This window comes from Triplophysa dalaica, chromosome 1 (assembly GCF_015846415.1).
Source record: "Triplophysa dalaica isolate WHDGS20190420 chromosome 1, ASM1584641v1, whole genome shotgun sequence".
NCBI lineage: Eukaryota > Metazoa > Chordata > Actinopteri > Cypriniformes > Nemacheilidae > Triplophysa > Triplophysa dalaica.
The window spans coordinates 10,833,694-10,852,596 of record NC_079542.1 but is presented as its reverse complement, the minus strand read 5'-3'; the positions used below and the strand labels follow the sequence as shown (position 1 = coordinate 10,852,596).

Here is an 18,903-nt window from a genome sequence, read left to right as displayed (position 1 = left end):
ATCTAGGATACGATATAATGTCTCAATGTGGCTGATCTTACCCTTGAGACGGTGAGGTCTGTCATGAGCTGCTCGAAGGCCAGCGTCTCCTCCGCCTGTTTCTGGTTGTGAAGCGCGATCTTCTCGCTGAACTTCCGCGGGTTGGAGGCACTCGAGCCCGGGGATCCTGACATGGTTGGGCCGCAGAGTTTCGAGATCAACTTCACGGATAAATGGTGGTTGATTGTTTTCGATATCGAAGTCAAATGCGTTTACGCTGTCCCTTCATGTCTGAAAAGGGTGTCCAAGTGCCGTACAGAAGCTTTAGAGGGGTTTGAAGGGGTCAATTTAATGACAAGAACTTTGTCACCATTAATGAGCTGGAAAATGCGGAGAAACAGTTAACATATATTAACAACTTGACTAACGTGAATGAGCCAGTATAATAAACTGTAAAATGTATAAAAATGTCTTATATGTAAATGGCTGAGCATCCGTGTACGGCCGAAGATGTCAATTTTTTGTTTGCTAAAAGTTTGTCAGGAAACTAACGTTGGACGTCGCTAAATCAAAAGCGTTTAGCCCTAAGCGACGTTATTGTTCGGGATCACCAAATAACGTAGCTTTTTTAACTTAACGTTACTTTGTTATTGTGGAAACATGATGAAATGTTAAACACTGCTCTGACAAAAACAAAAAAACAAACATTTTACATTGGACGCACAAAACGTCAACTTTGACATCGACCCCGGCTAGCGAGCGAGCGAGCTAAATACTTCAGATTCTGAGGAAAACGCTTTCAATTTTATGTATATTAATAAAAACTATTTGAAGAGTCTAAGTTTACACTTTTTATGAATGAAAGTCAACACTCGGTGTTCTTAAAGTCAATTACCTGATCAATATTACTGGATGCACGTTATGTGGTACAGTAAAGCGGAGCCGTGACAGCTAACCAGCTAATGAGCGATATGACACAATCTCCATATTAAAATGATTTTCAATCAGCCAGAAAAAGCGATTAACACCCGTTCGATTCATTAAAAAGTCCCCTTATATGATAAATTACAATCACTCGTAATGACCACAACACTGAACTTAGTTTAGTAACATTTCAACAAGTGGTCTTGTCAAAGTAAACCTCATTACACATTCAAAACTGACAGAAACAGGTAACGTTAGGAGCAACACGAACTTGACAGTAAGGTAGCAAATGAAACTCACTGTCCTGCGGCGGGACATTCAACGGCCACAGATCGACCGCAGTTGTCATTCGAGTCTGAGAAAATGTTTAGATGTCACTGATTCGTGAAATGCAGCGGTGAAATCTGATCTCGGAGTCCGCATGTATTCCCTTGAACTCTCTTCTTCTCCGTGCCCATGATCTAGATCCACCTGAACTGTAATACACCAATTCTGGACTTGGCTGCACTGTGCACACATTTGTTTTGTCAACTCCGATCTCTCACTCCGAGTAAAAACAAGCCGAGGGAAAAAAATACACAAGCCTGCCCCAAAAACTGTATGCCAATTTTTTAAGTTGTGTCCACAAGGCGGCAGTGGAGTTCCCTTAAAGAGATAGTCTTGTTTGTTTTAAAGGGTCTTAGAATAATTCTTTTCCTGTTTTGTTTTCGGTAAAATTGCTAATTGCACAATAAAATACTTACCATTCAACATGTAGGCCTAAATGTTAGTCATTTGGACTGTTTAGCAAAAGCTAAACAAAAGCAGGCCTGGCCCAATTGGTATAATTATGTAATAAGGGTGAATTATTCAGTTGTAATGGCTTTCATGTCATGTTCCAATTATAAACATTATCAGACATTCCAATTATACTTTTATTCAAAAATGTTCCTTTATGATTTGGACTATAGTCTGTATGATGTGTATTGAGGTAAGTTGTACATTTCAAGTCAAAACTGGAATGTCACCAATGCATTATGTTAGATTGCTATTATCCATCCATCCATTTTCTACCGCTTATCCGAACTACCTCGGGTCACGGGGAGCCTGCGCCTATCTCAGGAGTCATCGGGCATCAAGGCAGGATACACCCTGGATGGAGTGCCAACCCATCGCAGGGCACACACACTCACTCATTCACTCATTCACTCATTCACTCATTCACTCATTCACTCATTCACTCATTCACTCATTCACTCATTCACTCATTCACTCATTCACTCACACCCTACGGACAATTTTTCACTCATTCACTCACACCCTACGGACAAAGAGATGCCAATCAACCTACCATGCATGTCTTTGGACCATGGGAGGAAACCGGAGTACCCGGAGGAAACCCCCGAGGCACGGGGAGAACATGCAAACTCCACACAGGTCGGAAGCAGGAGTCGAACCCCCAACCCTGGAGGTGTGAGGCGAACGTGCTAACCACTAAGCCAACGTACCCCCAATTGCTATTATAATATACAATATGATTTCAGTAGCAAACTGAGAGGATTTTTTCTACAAACCCCTTGTTTGCATGACAGTATAGGAGCAGGGGTACGTTTGTTTTTTCATCTTAGTTTATTATATCACTGCAAAACAGGATTCATCACTAATAACACGCATGGCAAACATGCAGATACTCATTTTGAATAAATTTTGTGCATTGTACATGTTATACACTTTTCCCTTAAATATTTAGTAGTAATTCTGTGTAAGTCTATGCTGTACATTAATTGTAAAGTGATTAGGATCAGACGGACGAGCCTAAAACTTTCACTTGAGATTGTGGCATCTTTACTTGTAAGAGCAGAATTGTAAATACATAAGTATGACATATAGATCCAAAAATATAGGTAAATGGGCATGCTATTAGATTGTCCAATGCTCACTAGTAAACCTATTTTAAATATTCATTCATGTATATGCTAGATGATCTGAAAGCATCTCTTGTTAACCCACTGCATTTTTACAGATAAAACATGCTGGCATGTAAGAACACCAGATTTAACACTATCCCATCTGTTTCATGTTGGACTCTGGGCCGTTCATCATAAGTGAATAAAAATAGTACAAATGTAAAGAAAACTTGATGGCATAGTCTTAATGGCCCTCTCCTGTAATTTCTTACAGTAAAATCAGGTCACATCTTTTTCTGTCAATTCTGCCGTACACACAGAAGCGTTAGAACATTTTTTTTAACACTTCAATCTATTAAATGCTGATTGCTTCATATTATTGCATTAGTTCATCTGAAGGGTTCTTGATTTTCAGTGTATCTGCTTGAAACAATTCTGTATTCAGATTGTGTTCCCAAAACTATATTAATAATTACATTTAGGATGATGTCCCTAGGAAGAAAGAAAACCTAAATCATGGACAAGAGAGAATGCTGTCTATACACTCCACATCTTATGTCTAATTACCGCTTCTAACAAACTCCAGTATAACATCTACTGTACTTCATTAGAATGTATGGCTATTTAAATGGATATTATTGGTCACCGTTATTGCCTAATCTCTGCACTCTCTGCCCTTACCTCCAGTGAGTTTACAAAATTCGTTCATTTAGTGGTGTGGCATTTGTTTACTCTATAGATAGATTTGCATTCTTAAAAACAAATGCAAATTGTTAAAGTAGCTGTTTTTCCCTTTTCCTAATATAACAGTCTTCTGAAAGCCTTAAAAAAAGGTTGCATATGTGAAGAAGTTTTCCACAGTTTGACAAAAACAATTCCTGACTTCTAAACATAAGCAACATAAACATATTGTGTGCGTCTTTTTCTTCATAAATGTGTTCTTTTTATTTGTAATAATTTTAGATGTGCAACAGCTAACGTCGCCTAGAGCAATTTATGAAGAAATGTTACATTGAATAGGTATTTAATCATTTGACTTGAAAAACACACAATGAGGTCAAAGAATTGCAGATTTCATTGAAATTGTTGCACATGAAACATTGGACAGTGAATAATCCTGTGTCATTAATCTGATCAGCATTTTTGTTAACCATTTAAAATTTTAGCCAAAGTGACATTCGGAAACCACTTTACAGTTATATATTCCATACAACTACCAATCTGGCATTCCAGTATCAGATGCATAAGTGAAAATATACACACTACAGCTTCATGAAATACTCAAACAGAAAAAAGAATAGCTTTTTTTTCAAGGGTACAAAAACTGAAAACACCACGTAAGACATCAGAACATTTACACCAGAAATTAAATTAAAGTTTATGGTTTCTCCACTGTTTGAAACTGTTTTTTTTCAGATGTCTGTCTGTCCATTTGTTGATTATCACTTTTTTTGTGTAGGAGGATAATATTGATATATTTTATAAACAAGAGTGTATAAACAGCCGTGTGTTAAAAAAAGATAACGAAATTCTAATCGTTTTTTGTCTCTGCTTATCCTAAAAATAAATGGAATTTATGAGCCATGATAAAGCTTCTCCACATTTTCGCAACAGTTTATTCAAGTTAAGGCACCATAAAACAAACAAACAAAAAAATGACAAAACATAGGAAACATGGCTACAAACATTAACTTAAAATTCTTCCAGCATGCTGTGTCTAAATGCTCTAGAAAATATATATTTTTTACCGGCCAATATTCATCGATCAAACAACATTTTTTTTTCTGATAAATATTCTTTGGTAACATGTAAAGGAATTTGGCTATAACACTTAGTTTTCACCGTTTCCATTTTCCTATAAGATAGGGAGACAATTTCTCGTCTCCCAAAGAATATAATGTAATAAAAATTTCATTTTACATACAAAAAGCTCATGCAACTACAGTTTACAGAAATCATAGCAAACTACTGACACCCGTTTGAAAACTGAAAATCTCCATAAAAACGGTCAACAGTGAATCATAACACGTCCATAAGATAAACATCTGTGATCAACGAAGCTCCTAATCATGTACATTCAAAAACAACTATCCTTTGAGAAAAGCAAAAAAGGTACACAGGCTTATTTAGGGTAGTGCCGGAAAGATTTTTATCTGTAAAGATGATCGTGGTGTGGGCTTCACTGTGCGCGCAACAGTCTATGAAGTTCCTTTCTGAGGGTCTATTTGCCATAAAACTTTTTGTTGAGCAAGAAAACGAGAAGATTAACGTTTACAGTAGCTCGATCAAACAGCTTCATCACAGCCACCCCCTCGTACTGTAATTGAAGAAGGTCCTGTAATTAAAAAGTAACAAAAAAATGACATACACAGCAGGTCCTTCCTACGGATAAATGTATCCATTAACTGTATGACGTTGGTTTTTGAGATTTTGAAATAAGGAAGAACATTCACACCTGGTATTCCAACATTAATGTCTCCAAATGGACTCCCATAAGCTTAGCTTTCACTTCAAACACGCCAACAGCCTCAGATGGGGAGATCTCAAAAATCACATTCTTATACCTGTAAAAGTACAAAGTAGCAGAGTATTAGTAAATTACTATTATTCAACTTTACAATTAGAATGGCTGAAATTATGTGAACGCTGAATTAAAAGGTGGAAGCATGCTCTAGAACGTCTTTGTCAAAAAAAAAGATGAACCCAACACAAAACATTTTAAATGTGCGTATAGACGTAAACTCACTGGTTTTTCTGCAAATCCTCAATTTCAATGAGCACTCCCTTCTCGTGCAGACGGGCTGCCGTGTACTTCTGTGACACCTGCTTACTCTTCTTGGCCTTATTGTCTCCAGGTTTCTTAGATACTCTAAGGGTAAAGAAGTTTAGACCTTAGCACCAAATATCTACAAAAACAGCTATAACAACAATTAGACAATAAATAAAACGCTGTCAATCATGTCACTCACTTGCCCTTGGTGGCTAAATTGTCCATGCAGGTCTTGATGTATTGATTGTAGTAGTCAATCTGCACATTGTAGAAATTGGTCTTGGAGTTCAGTCCAGCATTGGTCTGCTGTAGCTTCACCAACTCCGCCTTCCGTCTCTGACGGTATCGCCTCTGGTTTCGGATATCCTACACAAGTAATTTCAAATTAAAAGTAGGCGCTATTGCACATACTACATAAATTAAACCAAAATGGTTGCATATATGGTTCAAAAAATTGGGAACAGTACCTTGGCGATATCATTGATAAGATCCTGGTATTTCTTCTCAGGATGAACTTTTCCCAGCTCTCCTAGTCTTTGCAGGTTGCTCTTGATCTTCTCCTTTTTGCCTTGCAAGGTGAGGCTGTCGTCCACAACTGGTTTGGCTTGCTTCATTTTCTCGGGCGTTTTAGCATCGCGAATGGCTCTTCTCTGCATGGCGCGCTGGTACTCTGTTTCCTGTTCCACCGTAAAATTGTGTCATGCGTAAGTTTAAAATTTCCATTTCCTTTTTATTCTAAAAACTGACGTTAAAATACTGTACCTGCTCTGGTAAAGCGACAGTCTCAAGTATCTCAGTGAGCGTCTCTCCCGGCTGAAACCGGATCACATCTACTATAAGCCTCTTGGTGCTAGAAGATACAAAACGGTCAAATATTGAAGTCACATAGTCAGAAAATTGTCACGTGAAACTAGTTTAAGAAAAATAAAGGCTTTGGAACAAACATTTGAGTAACATGTTATTCTTACTTGAGGAGGAGAGTCTTGGCATCCATTTCAGTATTGGCTTCATCAGGAACATCAAACTTGTTGGTGAGAGTGAGAGACACTTCTGTCTTGCCCATCATTTCTTTATTAGGGTCATCAGAGGGAAGTGGACTCTCACCTGCGAGAGAATAACACATTATCAGTCTGACGCTGGTGAATCTCAGCATCCCGAGACATTAGAGCACTGACTCACCTATTAACGACTCTATGCTGGGCACCTCCCCAAGATCATCCAGCAACTCATGGATGGGATCATTGTGGTCGGGTGCAATGGCATCCTGATGATCCAGTAAGAGCTAAAGACAAAACACATAGTCTTTAAAACCTTTGCATTGGGGGGGATGATCTTGTGAATATCACAAGCTTCAGATGGTTACCGTGTGAGTGTTGATCATCTCCCCAATGGAAATGTAGATTACAGGTTTGGTCAAAGTGACCAGATCAGAGTACTGATCCACATTGAACTTGTCTTCCAAAGAAGGGACATCACAAGCGGCCAAAAAGAAACGTCTTTGGGACAAATAAAGATACCGTGTTACTACAGAGTTTATGCGAGTATTTAAAAAGTTGTAGGTAATAAAACAAACACAACAGGCAGTCCAATATCACTTGTACCTAAATTTCTGGTAGGAGATGGAGAGGTATTCATTGATGGGGTTGAGATGGGCGTTGTCTCCGAGGAACATCTTGTTGGAGGCGGCGTGCTGAAGCATTTTGGCGATGGATCCCAGGTTTCTCCTCTGCTCTGTGGTCAGCTGACCTCCAGCTGACATGTCGATGATGTCAAAGGCATCAGGGGCAACGATGGCAGGATTCATGTAGCGGTAATACAGAAGGTTGCCCACAATCTTAAAAGATAATCAGAATGTCACGACAATCAGAAAAAACAGCGTTGTGTTAGATGCTCTACTTCTACAAGTGTGTGTGAGGGGTTTGAGGTACAGAAAACTACTGAGAGATAAAGAAGCAAGAAGATGAGGGTGACAAAAGCATGGCTCACCTGGGCAGGAGCTCATCAGAAATCAGAAACCTCTTGAAAGTGGCATAAGCAAGGGCCAAGAGATGAGCTGGAGCCATAGCATTGGAAAAAAGAGAGAGAGAAAGTGAGGAATAAAAGAAAACGACAGACAGAAGTAGGACCTCTTTCCAGGAGATGGTGACCAAGGAGTGTGTGACTGAAGTATGACAATAAAACGGAAACGAAAGGAATGCTCAGAATTCAGGACAACCAATAACAGAGCACAGCGCTGCTAGAACTGAACTGTGGGGAAGCAGCGGGGACCAGCTGAGAGACGTGACCAAGGTAAAGCGTCAAAAACATCTAAATACGTTTCAACTTAAGACTGAAGAATAATGGATGCAAAACACTTAATTTTAGAAGCTGTGACGTTACAAACCTTCAAAAGCTCATCCTCGGTGGCATCAGGGAACCTTTCATGAAGTGTGTCCTTTAGCGTCTTTGCGATGAAACGCATGCCATATCTACATATGAGTGAAACATACAGACACACACAAGAACAAAGAAGTGGGTCCTGATGCAGACATTTATTTGAATATTCAAATATGGGATTGCTGAGTAATTTTCATATATTAAAGAATTATTAACCATGCAAAAAATACATGCAGACATGTGACATTCACTAATAAGGACATTCAAGTGAACAAATGTTCTCACACAAAACAGGCGACTATACCTAATTGTTTGTATCAAGAGCATCCACGTTGATGAATTCAGATTATTTAAAGTGAGGACCAATGTACAAATATGTGTGTGCGAATGGTCAGTGAATGAAGTCAAAAGTCTTCCTTGAAGGGACATTCAACAGTGGCAGATGTAAAAACTTACGGTATTTTGTCCACAGAAACAACTATGGCTGAAAGAAATTTGTCGGTGACGGTTCTCATATTCTTGATGGAGGCTTCCAGGCGTGTTCGAACCTCCTCATGACTCATTGCTTGCTCTGGAGTCACCTCGTACGGTAATTTGCTGCAGAGTAGAATCTCAGTCATTTAAAGGTTATGAAGGTTATGTAACTTTTTAAAAATAAAAGTCAATTTTAGTCTTTTATCTGCATGCACTTGAAAAATGTATTACACAGCACTTTGAAATACTTGATTCTGATTGGCTAGCCACGACATTCCAAGAAACAACCACTCAAAACTAATACCACAAAGTTATCTGGGTAGTACCAGTCATCTTTGCCTGTGCAGTTTAATATTACACATGAATTAAATACAAATATGCTAAATGAATAACATAAATAAGAGTATATTTACCAACCCAATTGCATGTTCTACTTTGAACTTGTTGTTTGAACGAATGGTCTCTATTCACTACAAATGAGCTAATGAAATGTTTTGACCCAATATTATTTGTAAACCAATAAAATAAGATAAATCAGGGATCATTCTGTGATAACAACCAGCTGGATGTACATTATCCCTTCCTCAATATTGAGCATTCCCACAATTTTTCCATTAGAAGAACACTGTTTTAATGTGAACATCTTAAAATGCTCACCTGGCTTCTCCTGTTTGACTCTCCATCTGGTTCACCCAGCTTTTGTATATGTCCACAGGGTCGGTTCTAATGTTGAGCATTTTGTCATCCATGATTTCCTTCACGACAGAAGCCAGGATCTGTCTGAGGGCATTCTGACCTCTGGCCCCCCTGTTAAAGCTCACCACCATCTTAATGACCGTTGGATTTCCTGTTACGATTTCCTGGATCTGGTCCACTTTGGATCTGTATTTACAGGAGAAACATCACAGAGAGATTTGCAAAGTTTCTTATCTTGTGAAGTTTGTTTCTATAAACAAACCAAACATTTAATCATTGTCTTTAACTGTTGTTGATAAAGTACTGTTTATTTTTGAGAAGCATATTAAACGAATAAATAAGGCCTATATAGAGGTGTATCGGTTCCTACTTGATTTCCTCTTGCAGGGCGGTTTTGAAGAGATTGAGCAAGAGATATTCTTCACGCTGGTTGGAAGCATAATTGTACAATGTGAAAATCACAGAGTCCATGAACTTGGTTGACTTGTTCTGTGGCATCTGAAAGATCAGCTTGGCCAGATAGGTTGGATTGGTCTGAGGAACACACAGAATACCATAAATATCTAAATGATTGTTTAAAAGATGAGCATTACCGAAGGCCTTAGGTTAAAGAAGATTACCTGTAAGAGGTAGAAGAGAAACTGATATGCCTCCAGCTTCTCCCTCTTCTCTTTACTGAGAGCCTTCAGTCCACCTCTTTGCTTATTCATCATCATGAGGTTGGACAGCTCCCCCTTGTTCTTCTTGGTGAGCTTCTTGCTGTGAGACACCACTTCCTGAAGGGTGATCTTGTTTTTAACCAGCAAGCCGATCTTGATGTCCATCAGATTGAGATCGTTCTCCAGCTGCTGGTTGGAGCGGATGTTGGTGATCACTTCCTCTCTTAACCGCATCAGTTCCAGCTCTTCCTGGAAGTCCTGGTCACTGTGATCCAGCAGGTGGACAAACTTACGGACAACTCCCATTGGAGGCTCATCCGCGTTGACTGTTAAAAAAAAGAATGATTTTTGTTCAGGCAGGTACGATAAAGAACGGAAGAAGACTATGGTCACAACAAACCTGTTTCTTCTTAGCAACAGCCTTCAACAGCGCCATGATTAACATCTTCAAAGGCAATTTTATCAATTATATTTCCTCAGTTTTAAATAGCTTTCAGATGATGTATACATCCTAATTTAGAAATATTGACCCTTAAGACTGGTTTTGTTGTCTATTTGAGGAGGGAAAAAAAATGCTTACTGAGTGTTTTGTAGTCATCTCTCGCTTTGTTGGCTCGAATGAACGCCTGAATTTTGACTATATCGTCTATCTGAAATGAGAAAAATAAAAACATTTGAGACCTTCTGCCCAAACACTGTGTAGTAAGAGGTAGTAAGCTCATCTTAAAATAAAATCTTAGGTTTTATCCATGTCATTTTCAAACAATACTTACATGGTCTTTGAAGTACTTCAGACGATCTCTGTATTTTTTACGAGCTTGGTGCATCCTGACCATTGACTGAATCTACACAAAAACATTAATATATTCACTCGCATGAACAGTAATGCAACCAGCATAAACATGTCACATCATGTAAGCGTTATACAATTTCAAGATATTATATAATAGGAAGATCTTCTTCTCACCTTAACAGCATCATCAGCGTGATCACTTAGGTACTGCTTCCTATCATTGTACTTCTTTCTGTCCTTATAGCCTCTCCAGTGAGCCTATTGTAAACCGATCCAGATAGTTAGGAGTGACTTTTAGCCTTTTTTTAAGTTTACTAAAGTTTTGTCTAATGAAGCAAGCCAGAGGATAAAGACCTGTATGCAATTAACCGATGGCTCCTGAGACTTCAAGAATTGGAGACGTTCCTTCATTCCACGCCGGACCATGAAACCGCGGCAACGGGCTTGCAGTTTGGTGATCAGACTCTCGTTTGCCAACCACAGCTGCTCTCGGTTATACGCTGAAGTTACTCCTGTGACAGCCGACTATGCAAAAACACAGAGTCAAGACAACAGGAAGAGTAAAATTTATAAAGTAATAGAAATGCAATAGAAAGCAAATAAAACTAACCAAAAACACAATATACAGAGCAAAAACTTAACCGCATTATTATTGACAGACTTCTGAGATTCTATGAGAAAACTGCTTTGCAATGTTGCTGACATATTGAGAACACATCCTAGTTTCAGGTTCGTGGCTTCAACCATTTTCTTACTCATAAAGAAGATGTGTATTGTTTGGCTTCTTAGGCAAAAATGTTAAATGCTCTCTAATTTGTAAGTAAAAATCGCCTGTTAAATGAATAAACATAAATGTGCATGCAAGTCTACCTGTATTTCCTCCTTGTTGAGTTGAGTGTTGTTTGAAACCAAGTCTGGAGGCTCATCCCAGGTGCCCTGTTCAGTCTTCAGGTTATAGTAGTAGTTGTGTCCTCCCTTCACCCAGTGTTTCATCCATTCACTGCCATTATCCCCTAAAAACATCAACAACACAAACAACACAACTCACACTAGAACATCTACATCCAGGCTGTTCAAAAAAAGTGTAAAGAAAATCAAGAGAAATATATGTTTTACCATAAATTACATTAACGGAATTCAAAAGGCTCTTTATCTCACCTTCCTGTTTCTTGTCCTCTTTAATTTTGTACAAGTCATCCTGGTATATCTGAGCACATTCAGGAGTGACTCCGTACACACCGGCAGCTGGTGAGCGCAGGGCTGCCAGCGTCTGAGAAGCATCTCTGTTATCCACGGCCTCATTAATGGTCTGAATTGCCTGAGAGACTGAAGACAAGCGAGATGATAGTTCAGAGAAACTCAGATGATTTATTGAAAAGATGAATTTTTAAATTCTTCATGAAAGTCAAGAGAGATACAAACTGAATGAATAAACACAAAAGTAACTGGTACTGTAAGTCTGCAGTGACAAAAAAGAGCATTCTTACACTGCAGCGCTTCCTCTGAGTCTTTGTTGGCTCTCAGGAGGGCGTCCTGGATCTCATCTAACCATAGGACTGCAGAGGGATCTCCACACTCCTGAAAATATATTCTGATGAATAAGAATCACTCACAATAGCAGAACCACATAAAGTAATCCACACGTATTCTGATGGGTCTGATAAAAACTACTGTCTAATTTCAGGCACACTAGTACAAAATATCGCCAGACATTATTGACACTCACAATACTGTAGGTGTCAGTCAGCTGCACCTAATGTGAGGTGTGATACATTAATTCCGTCAATGAACATGTGTTTACTGTCAAGCAAAAAATGACCTGGAGGACATAACCTTGAAGTCATATCTGACCAACAGATATTATACAATTTTGTAATCTTTGTAAATAGTAAGTAAGATAGAAAAATGCGCAACTCAAAGATAAAATGTAATAAGACTTAATAAACAACTACATTCTATATGAATTTAATTAAGTTCTAGAACATGTCTTATTTTTGTTTAGCATATTTTTTTTGATAATATTTAGTCCTTTATTTCATTTAATTTCAGTTAACAGAAATATTTAATAGCAATTTCAGATAAGTTATAACCTCCATGGATCTATATTTTTGTATCAGGGGTACAAAAACGTCATTTTTTCCACTTTGGATTCACTTAAATTGTCATTTGTATATGGTTTAAGATGACAAAATGTGCAAAACAAACAGGTTCATGAAGGATTATACTACAACCACCACCAGGTGGTGCAGTTGCTCTCTCACATTCGCCGTAACCACATGCTGAGCTCAGTTTCCGGAGCACAATCTGCGGGACCTCGATTTGCCGAGCACACATGTCCCTCTGCAGTCTGCCCGCCTACTGGCAAAGCAGAAGCACACCAAACCTGATGGGTGTGGCAAATTGTGCAACAGAGGAGAACGTTGTTCCTTCAGAGTCGATAAGACTCTGCTTCACTGAGTAACAATTTAATACCTATAAAAAATAATGTGTGCTGGTTTATAGTGCAAAAAGAGTCCCAGTCGGGTGGAGTGGAAGTGAACAGAACTTCCGAATAAAGTCTTTCAACCTTATAAGAGTAACTTGAAGGAGTGTGGTGCAATGTCTGAGATTACATTACAGCCTCTACTACGCTTTAAAACACTGTACGATAAGAGAAGGTTTGTCTACTCCAATCACACTTAAAGGTCATCTCTAAATGTAAACATAAAGCGCCTAACAACTGAAAACAAATTTCAAACAATATGTTGCACAAATACTGACTATTTGAACAAATATAATTCAATTTGTATGGTTACCACCAGAGATAAGACTGACATAAAGATTTAATATTTCTGATTCTATTCAAAACAAGTAAATTACGGAGTTGTTCACTGTTTATCCGGTCACATCACTCCATTATTCTATAAACTTGAATTGAATTCTGTCTATTCCTTTATATCGTTTAAAATTGCAGAAGTAATAAATCCTCAAACATGAATTCTGACCACTTCCTGTGTCAGTGGAACAGATTTGGTTTTATCTGAGCTTCACACTAGAGTGACCCTGTCGAGGAGTGACGTCTGACCCAAAACCCCTGTATCACAAAGCACCAGAATTTTGCCCTTTTAAGGCAGAGACAGAGTCACCGGCTTTGTTATTTCCGACTCTTATGATAATCATGGCGAAAGGAAACACTTTTTCAACCCTTTTTTTTTGATGTAATGGTACTTGACCGTTTTTGTCTAAGTTTGGCATCTAAGAGTCAATGTTACCAAAAAATATTGTTACACATAACTTTACATTAGTGGTAAATTACATGAAGGTTACACTGCTACGGACATTCAGATGAGCATATTAGTGTCTGTAGCACCGAAACCTAACATTTAGGGATTTATTTCGCTCTTTGCCTCCAAAAACGCAGTATAGCTATTAACCACAGTGGCACACTCCGCTGTGGTAAACCATTGGCCTCCAATGTGCCCTACAGCATTCACCTGCATACTAGAGGTTTCAGTTTTAGGTCCACAGGAAACATGTGGGCGTGGCGTAAAAACAGTGACTGTGCCAAACTGACATGTGGTTAGCTAGTAGATATGAACCGGTTTCTGTTCTTTCTGGTGAAGGGCCATTTCTATTTACACACACCAAAATGATTCTTCAAAAAGAAGTCGGTTGTGGTGCTTAGATGTTACTGTGTGTTTACCATTTAACAGAACTGGTGAACAAAAGCAACACGTGGGGGAGATGGTATGAGCACACAATGTCATCAGACTTGAGTCAGCTCAGCACATTTATGCACATGATGTGTTTATTACTAATATACTAAACAAATTCCTTTAGGACTGTTTTTATGTGCTTTGATTGACCGATATTCAGATATGAGTGTTTTTGTTGTTTCTTGTTTACATACATGGGCCTTTTCTCTCCTCGCCTCCTGCAGTAAATCATAGTAATGCTGGGCCAGAGATGGATCTATATCTGTCAGCTTGGCGGCTGGGTGCTGTAAAGCAGCCGTGGTCTTCTGTAAGTCTCCCTCTGCCAGGGCTTCATTGATCAGTCCAATAGCAGCAATCCCTAAAGACACGAGAGCATAAATATCAAATGATTTGTTCACCCGAAAAAATGAAAATTCTGTCATCATTTACTTGCGCTCAAGTTTTTTTAAACCTGCATTTTAAAGACACGAAAGATATTTAAAAGAATGTAGGAAACTAAACAGTTCTGGGGCACCATTGACTACCATAGTAGATTTCTTTCCAACTATATTTCTCCTTTAAGCACCGTCATACAGTAGAATCAGAATTTTCCTCAAATTCACTCAATCTCCCGACTCACTTTCATGTTCCTCTTGAATAGTATTGTTGACTTGGTCTATGCAGGCCTGAATGTCATTCCAGGTAAGATAGTCGCTACCTTCTTCCCTCGCAGCTGCCTTTAGACGCACCAGCTCATCCAAATACCTTCAGCGATACAACAATTATAAGTTAATACAAACATAAGTGTGATCACATAAAGTCATTTTATTTCTGGGTGAATCTTTTTAATGGTCATTAGTAAAAAATAGGATCCTTTCTGATTTTATGTCGACTTGAACCGTTCATGTCTCAGACCATGTTGTGGACTCACCTCTGGGAGTATTCATCCTCCACATTGCCGAGGCCGGTGACTGGACTGCTGAGCTGTTTCCACACGGCAGGCCGGTCCCCGACATCCAGCGCCTCGTTTATCAGCACCACAGAGGACAGCATCTCCACGGCAACCAACAGCTCCGGGTGTGACAAAGAGCCCTGTGCAGTCAAGTAGAGCATGAAAATCTAGACTGGACTGTACAGTTACAGCTCATTTACTTATGTAAACTTCACGTAAATAATGTTTTGAAAGATGTCTCTGGTAACAGTAAAGTCTCTTATTTTAAGTTTTCTGAATTGATTTTGAATGGAGACCTAAGCCAAATGGATTTTTTCTAGATGGGTTATCTGGTCTAGTGTGGATCCAAATGGGAGTGTATTTGTGGGTGTGTACTGACCTCTGGGCTCTGCTGCTGTAGGCAGGCCAGTTCTCTCTGGTACAGATCTGCTGCAGTGGGGTAAACCTGCGGCAGCTGGGCGTCTGGATTCATCAGCTCGTTCACTGTTTCCTCTGCTTCACCCTTTCTGATGGCAACATTGATCCTTTCCACCGCCCGCAGCACTGAGTCACACAAAAACACACACTTCACTCTTTGTTCTATACAGAATGACAGCTGTGAGATGGCATTAATGCATAAATAAGAGTCCAAAGACAACACAGACATTTTCTGACATGTCTGCCTCTCTGAGCAACAAACTGGGTCAGGATTTTGTAAGTTCAGAAGAATGTAGTGACACAGAAGGGATTACGCACATCTCTGATAGTCTACAGCAAGCCCATTGGCTGCTTCCACGCCGATCTGTAACTCCTCCTTGGTCAGCGACTCTCCAGGGGCATTCTAGGAATGGGGGAGGAACAACACAGAAAATTTCATTAAAAGGTTAGTTCAAGAGGAAAAGTTGGATCTTAATTTGTATCTTACACTGTGTCTACACTGGACGCGGCAGGGTGTGATAAAAGATAAGAGGACGCATTGGAACCCATCGTAATTTTACATTTTGTCCACACTGGATGTGGCGTGGCGCGACAATCCCATTTGAACAAGAAGTGTGCCGGTGTAGACACGGTGTATATTTTATTTGTACTGTTCAAATTTATGAGTGCAGCCAAAGAAAGAAATTTAGGGCCAGTATTAACAAACTGCATTGTTTGATGCATTGAAGGAGCAAGTTAGGGCGGGAAATATTGACTGCCCCATTAGTGTTGAGGTGTTATTGATCTAAATGTTTTTTTAAATTTGGGGAATAAAACATAAAAGAATGAAGCAAAAAAATAAGTTACCCAAAACTATTCTATCATCACTTGTCATTTCAACACAAAAGAAAATATTTTGAAGAATGTTGGTAACCGTACAACGGAGGTACCCATTCACTTGCGTTGCTTTTGTGTCTATACAGTAGATATTAGTAAATATATACTAGTAAAAAAAGTAAATATGTACCACCGGTGTTCTATTACCAACATTCTTCTAAATATCTTCTTTTGTGTTCTGCAGAATAAAAGAAAGTCATAGAGGTTTGAAATGACAAGAGGGTTCAATTCTGGCAGAATTTTCATTTTTGGGTGAACTATCCCTAATAATAAATTAACTGAAAATGAAACTAAAATTCAACTTAAACTGAAATAAAACAACACATTAAACTAACAAAGCATTATAAAAACCTCCAAACAACAAAATTAAAAATGCACACAAACTTAAACTAAAATTACCATGAAAACCAGAATGAAAGCTAAATCAAAATACTACTATTAAACTGAAATAACGCTGGATTAATTTAATGATGAATGTTGGTGTTTTTTTAAGCAACGTAGCCACGTTAACCCTCTATAAGTTTAGTTTAATTTAAAGGGGTGGTTCACCTTCAAAATGAAAATTATGTCATAATTCAAACCTGCATGACTTTCTTTCTTAGCAGAACACAAAAGAAGATATTTGGAAAAATGTTGGTAACATAACAGCACAGCCCCTCCCCATTCACTTATAATGTAACCAATACCAGTGAATGGGGGGCTGTTAACAACATTGAACTGCACCTTTAATTCTAATGTGACAGTTTCACATTTTCCTGCAAATCTTTGAGTAGCAATACCCTGTTACCTGCTCCTTCTGCTCACGGTCCGCCAGCAGCTGTTTGAGATACCACCCCTTGTTCTGAGCCTGTAAAGACTGCAGGCCTAATGCTGGAGAACGGAGAGCGTTATACAGCCTATCTTCATCTCCACTCAGCAGGGCCTGTTCTGTTGAATTCAAGGCTTTGGATGCTAAGACAAAGCACGAACACAAAGATATCACATCATCTACTGCAGTGGAACACAAAAAACACCAGGGACGAGAAAATGTGCGTACGTACAGTTGACTTTGTTGACGTTGCCCTGGATTTCAGCATGTGTGAGCAGCTCATCATAAACATCCCGTTCAGCCTCCGAGTTCTCTCCGATCTGAACAAATGTTACATTTACATTCTTTATTGATTAAATGCTGTTTATGTGATTCATTGTGATTGGCAAATTGGCTATAAGCCCTAAGAATATATCATTAGTAATCCAAACTAAACACATTTGATATTTGGAAACTGGCTGAAGAGTGCAGTTCATACTCTTTTTCTGGAGTTGGCCACTTTCTCAGTCTTGGCCTGGAACAGGGTGTCCTGGTATTCCTGGGCAGTGCTGTCATCCAGCTGCAGTAACATGGCGTTTGGGTTTCTCATGGCAGCTAGAGTGCCTTCTGGAACTCCATGGTCAACCGCTTCATTGATGGCGATCACAGAAGCGTGTACTGAATCATCACAGAAGATAATGTAAAACAAGTTAGGCTGCAAGTTAGGTCTAATTTTTTATGTTTATGGGTTAAGAGTCATTTTAAGGAACAGTTCACCCAAAAATTCTGGGTTCATTTACTCACCCTCCAAAGTTGTTCCAAATCTGCATAAATGTTTGTTTTGATGAACACAGAGAAAGATATTTGGAAGAATGCTTGTAACCAGTTCATGGCCTCCACTGACTACCATAGTTGGAAAAATTGCTCTATACATTTCTTTGTTCTGTTAAACGCAAAAGAAGATATTTTGAAGAATGTCGGAAAGCAAACAGTGGGGCACTTTTGACAACCATTGTAATTTGATAATAAAATGGGGTCCAATAAATGTTTGGTTACTAGCGTTCTTCCAAATTTCTTTCTCTGTGTTCATCAGAACAAAATAAATTTAAACGGATTTGGAACAACTCGAGGGTTAGTAATTGATGACAGAGTTGCATTTTTGGTAAACTGTCCCTTTGAGAGTCATTAGATGTTGAAACATTGCTTACGGGCTGCTTCGTCCACTGACATCTCATTGGCTAAAATCCCTCCGATTTTGCTGAATGCTGGCATTTGAATGTTGTACTTCTCTAATTCACTCTTCATGTTGTTGATTTCCTCCTCTGAGAAGACAAAAAAGACATTCAACATGAAAACAATAGTAAAAAAACAAGTATTACACAGTTTCTCAGAAAAAAATATTGTCATATATGTCATGCTTTAGTGAGCGTGTTAAACTTTTGAAAGGTAATCTTGGTTGTGCATTTTTCCTCTACTGATTTTGACTGGCTGCACATTGTTTTCAAAAGGTCTTGTAAATAATGCTTCCCAGCCATGAACTTGGCAGGCAGATCGGGAAAGGCAAAATGACAGGAAACTTTTGACAAAAGCTCCCGGGAACAGGGGCTTTCACAACATTCCCTCTCTTATTGTATAAACTA

At 38.8% G+C, this 18,903-nt stretch overlaps 2 protein-coding genes across 6 annotated transcripts in view; both read right to left on the bottom strand.

Moving 5' to 3' along the window:
• Positions 1–1,496, bottom strand: part of crtc3 (CREB regulated transcription coactivator 3) — a 31,556-nt gene extending 30,060 nt beyond the window's left edge. For 3 of the 5 annotated variants that reach the window (XM_056754678.1, XM_056754938.1, XM_056755020.1), the window contains exons 1-2: positions 1,204–1,496; positions 42–359 (exon numbers count right to left, since the gene is read on the bottom strand). In XM_056754678.1, coding sequence (XP_056610656.1) covers positions 42–173 — 132 coding nt within the window. In that variant the 5' untranslated portion in view covers positions 174–359; positions 1,204–1,496. Of the gene's footprint in view, positions 1–41; positions 360–874; positions 1,165–1,203 lie in introns of those variants that run through there. The other 2 variants (XM_056754771.1, XM_056754854.1) reach the window with 2 other exon arrangements.
• Positions 1,497–4,376: 2,880 nt separating this feature from the next.
• The window catches only part of iqgap1 (IQ motif containing GTPase activating protein 1), a 30,161-nt gene continuing 15,634 nt past the window's right edge, over positions 4,377–18,903 (bottom strand). Inside the window, exons 7-37 of the mRNA XM_056748642.1 lie at positions 18,472–18,585; positions 17,763–17,941; positions 17,517–17,604; positions 17,264–17,427; positions 15,919–16,003; positions 15,563–15,726; positions 15,163–15,323; positions 14,872–14,996; positions 14,447–14,610; positions 12,045–12,135; positions 11,716–11,883; positions 11,428–11,570; positions 10,912–11,082; positions 10,732–10,815; positions 10,538–10,609; positions 10,345–10,414; positions 9,726–10,090; positions 9,476–9,639; positions 9,067–9,291; positions 8,392–8,532; positions 7,943–8,027; positions 7,161–7,393; positions 6,923–7,055; positions 6,739–6,841; positions 6,528–6,663; positions 6,322–6,409; positions 6,027–6,236; positions 5,759–5,925; positions 5,536–5,658; positions 5,245–5,353; positions 4,377–5,124 (exon numbers count right to left, since the gene is read on the bottom strand). Coding sequence (XP_056604620.1) covers positions 5,011–5,124; positions 5,245–5,353; positions 5,536–5,658; positions 5,759–5,925; positions 6,027–6,236; positions 6,322–6,409; positions 6,528–6,663; positions 6,739–6,841; positions 6,923–7,055; positions 7,161–7,393; positions 7,943–8,027; positions 8,392–8,532; positions 9,067–9,291; positions 9,476–9,639; positions 9,726–10,090; positions 10,345–10,414; positions 10,538–10,609; positions 10,732–10,815; positions 10,912–11,082; positions 11,428–11,570; positions 11,716–11,883; positions 12,045–12,135; positions 14,447–14,610; positions 14,872–14,996; positions 15,163–15,323; positions 15,563–15,726; positions 15,919–16,003; positions 17,264–17,427; positions 17,517–17,604; positions 17,763–17,941; positions 18,472–18,585 — 4,439 coding nt within the window. The 3' untranslated portion in view covers positions 4,377–5,010. The remainder of the gene's footprint in view (positions 5,125–5,244; positions 5,354–5,535; positions 5,659–5,758; positions 5,926–6,026; positions 6,237–6,321; positions 6,410–6,527; positions 6,664–6,738; positions 6,842–6,922; positions 7,056–7,160; positions 7,394–7,942; positions 8,028–8,391; positions 8,533–9,066; positions 9,292–9,475; positions 9,640–9,725; positions 10,091–10,344; positions 10,415–10,537; positions 10,610–10,731; positions 10,816–10,911; positions 11,083–11,427; positions 11,571–11,715; positions 11,884–12,044; positions 12,136–14,446; positions 14,611–14,871; positions 14,997–15,162; positions 15,324–15,562; positions 15,727–15,918; positions 16,004–17,263; positions 17,428–17,516; positions 17,605–17,762; positions 17,942–18,471; positions 18,586–18,903) is intronic.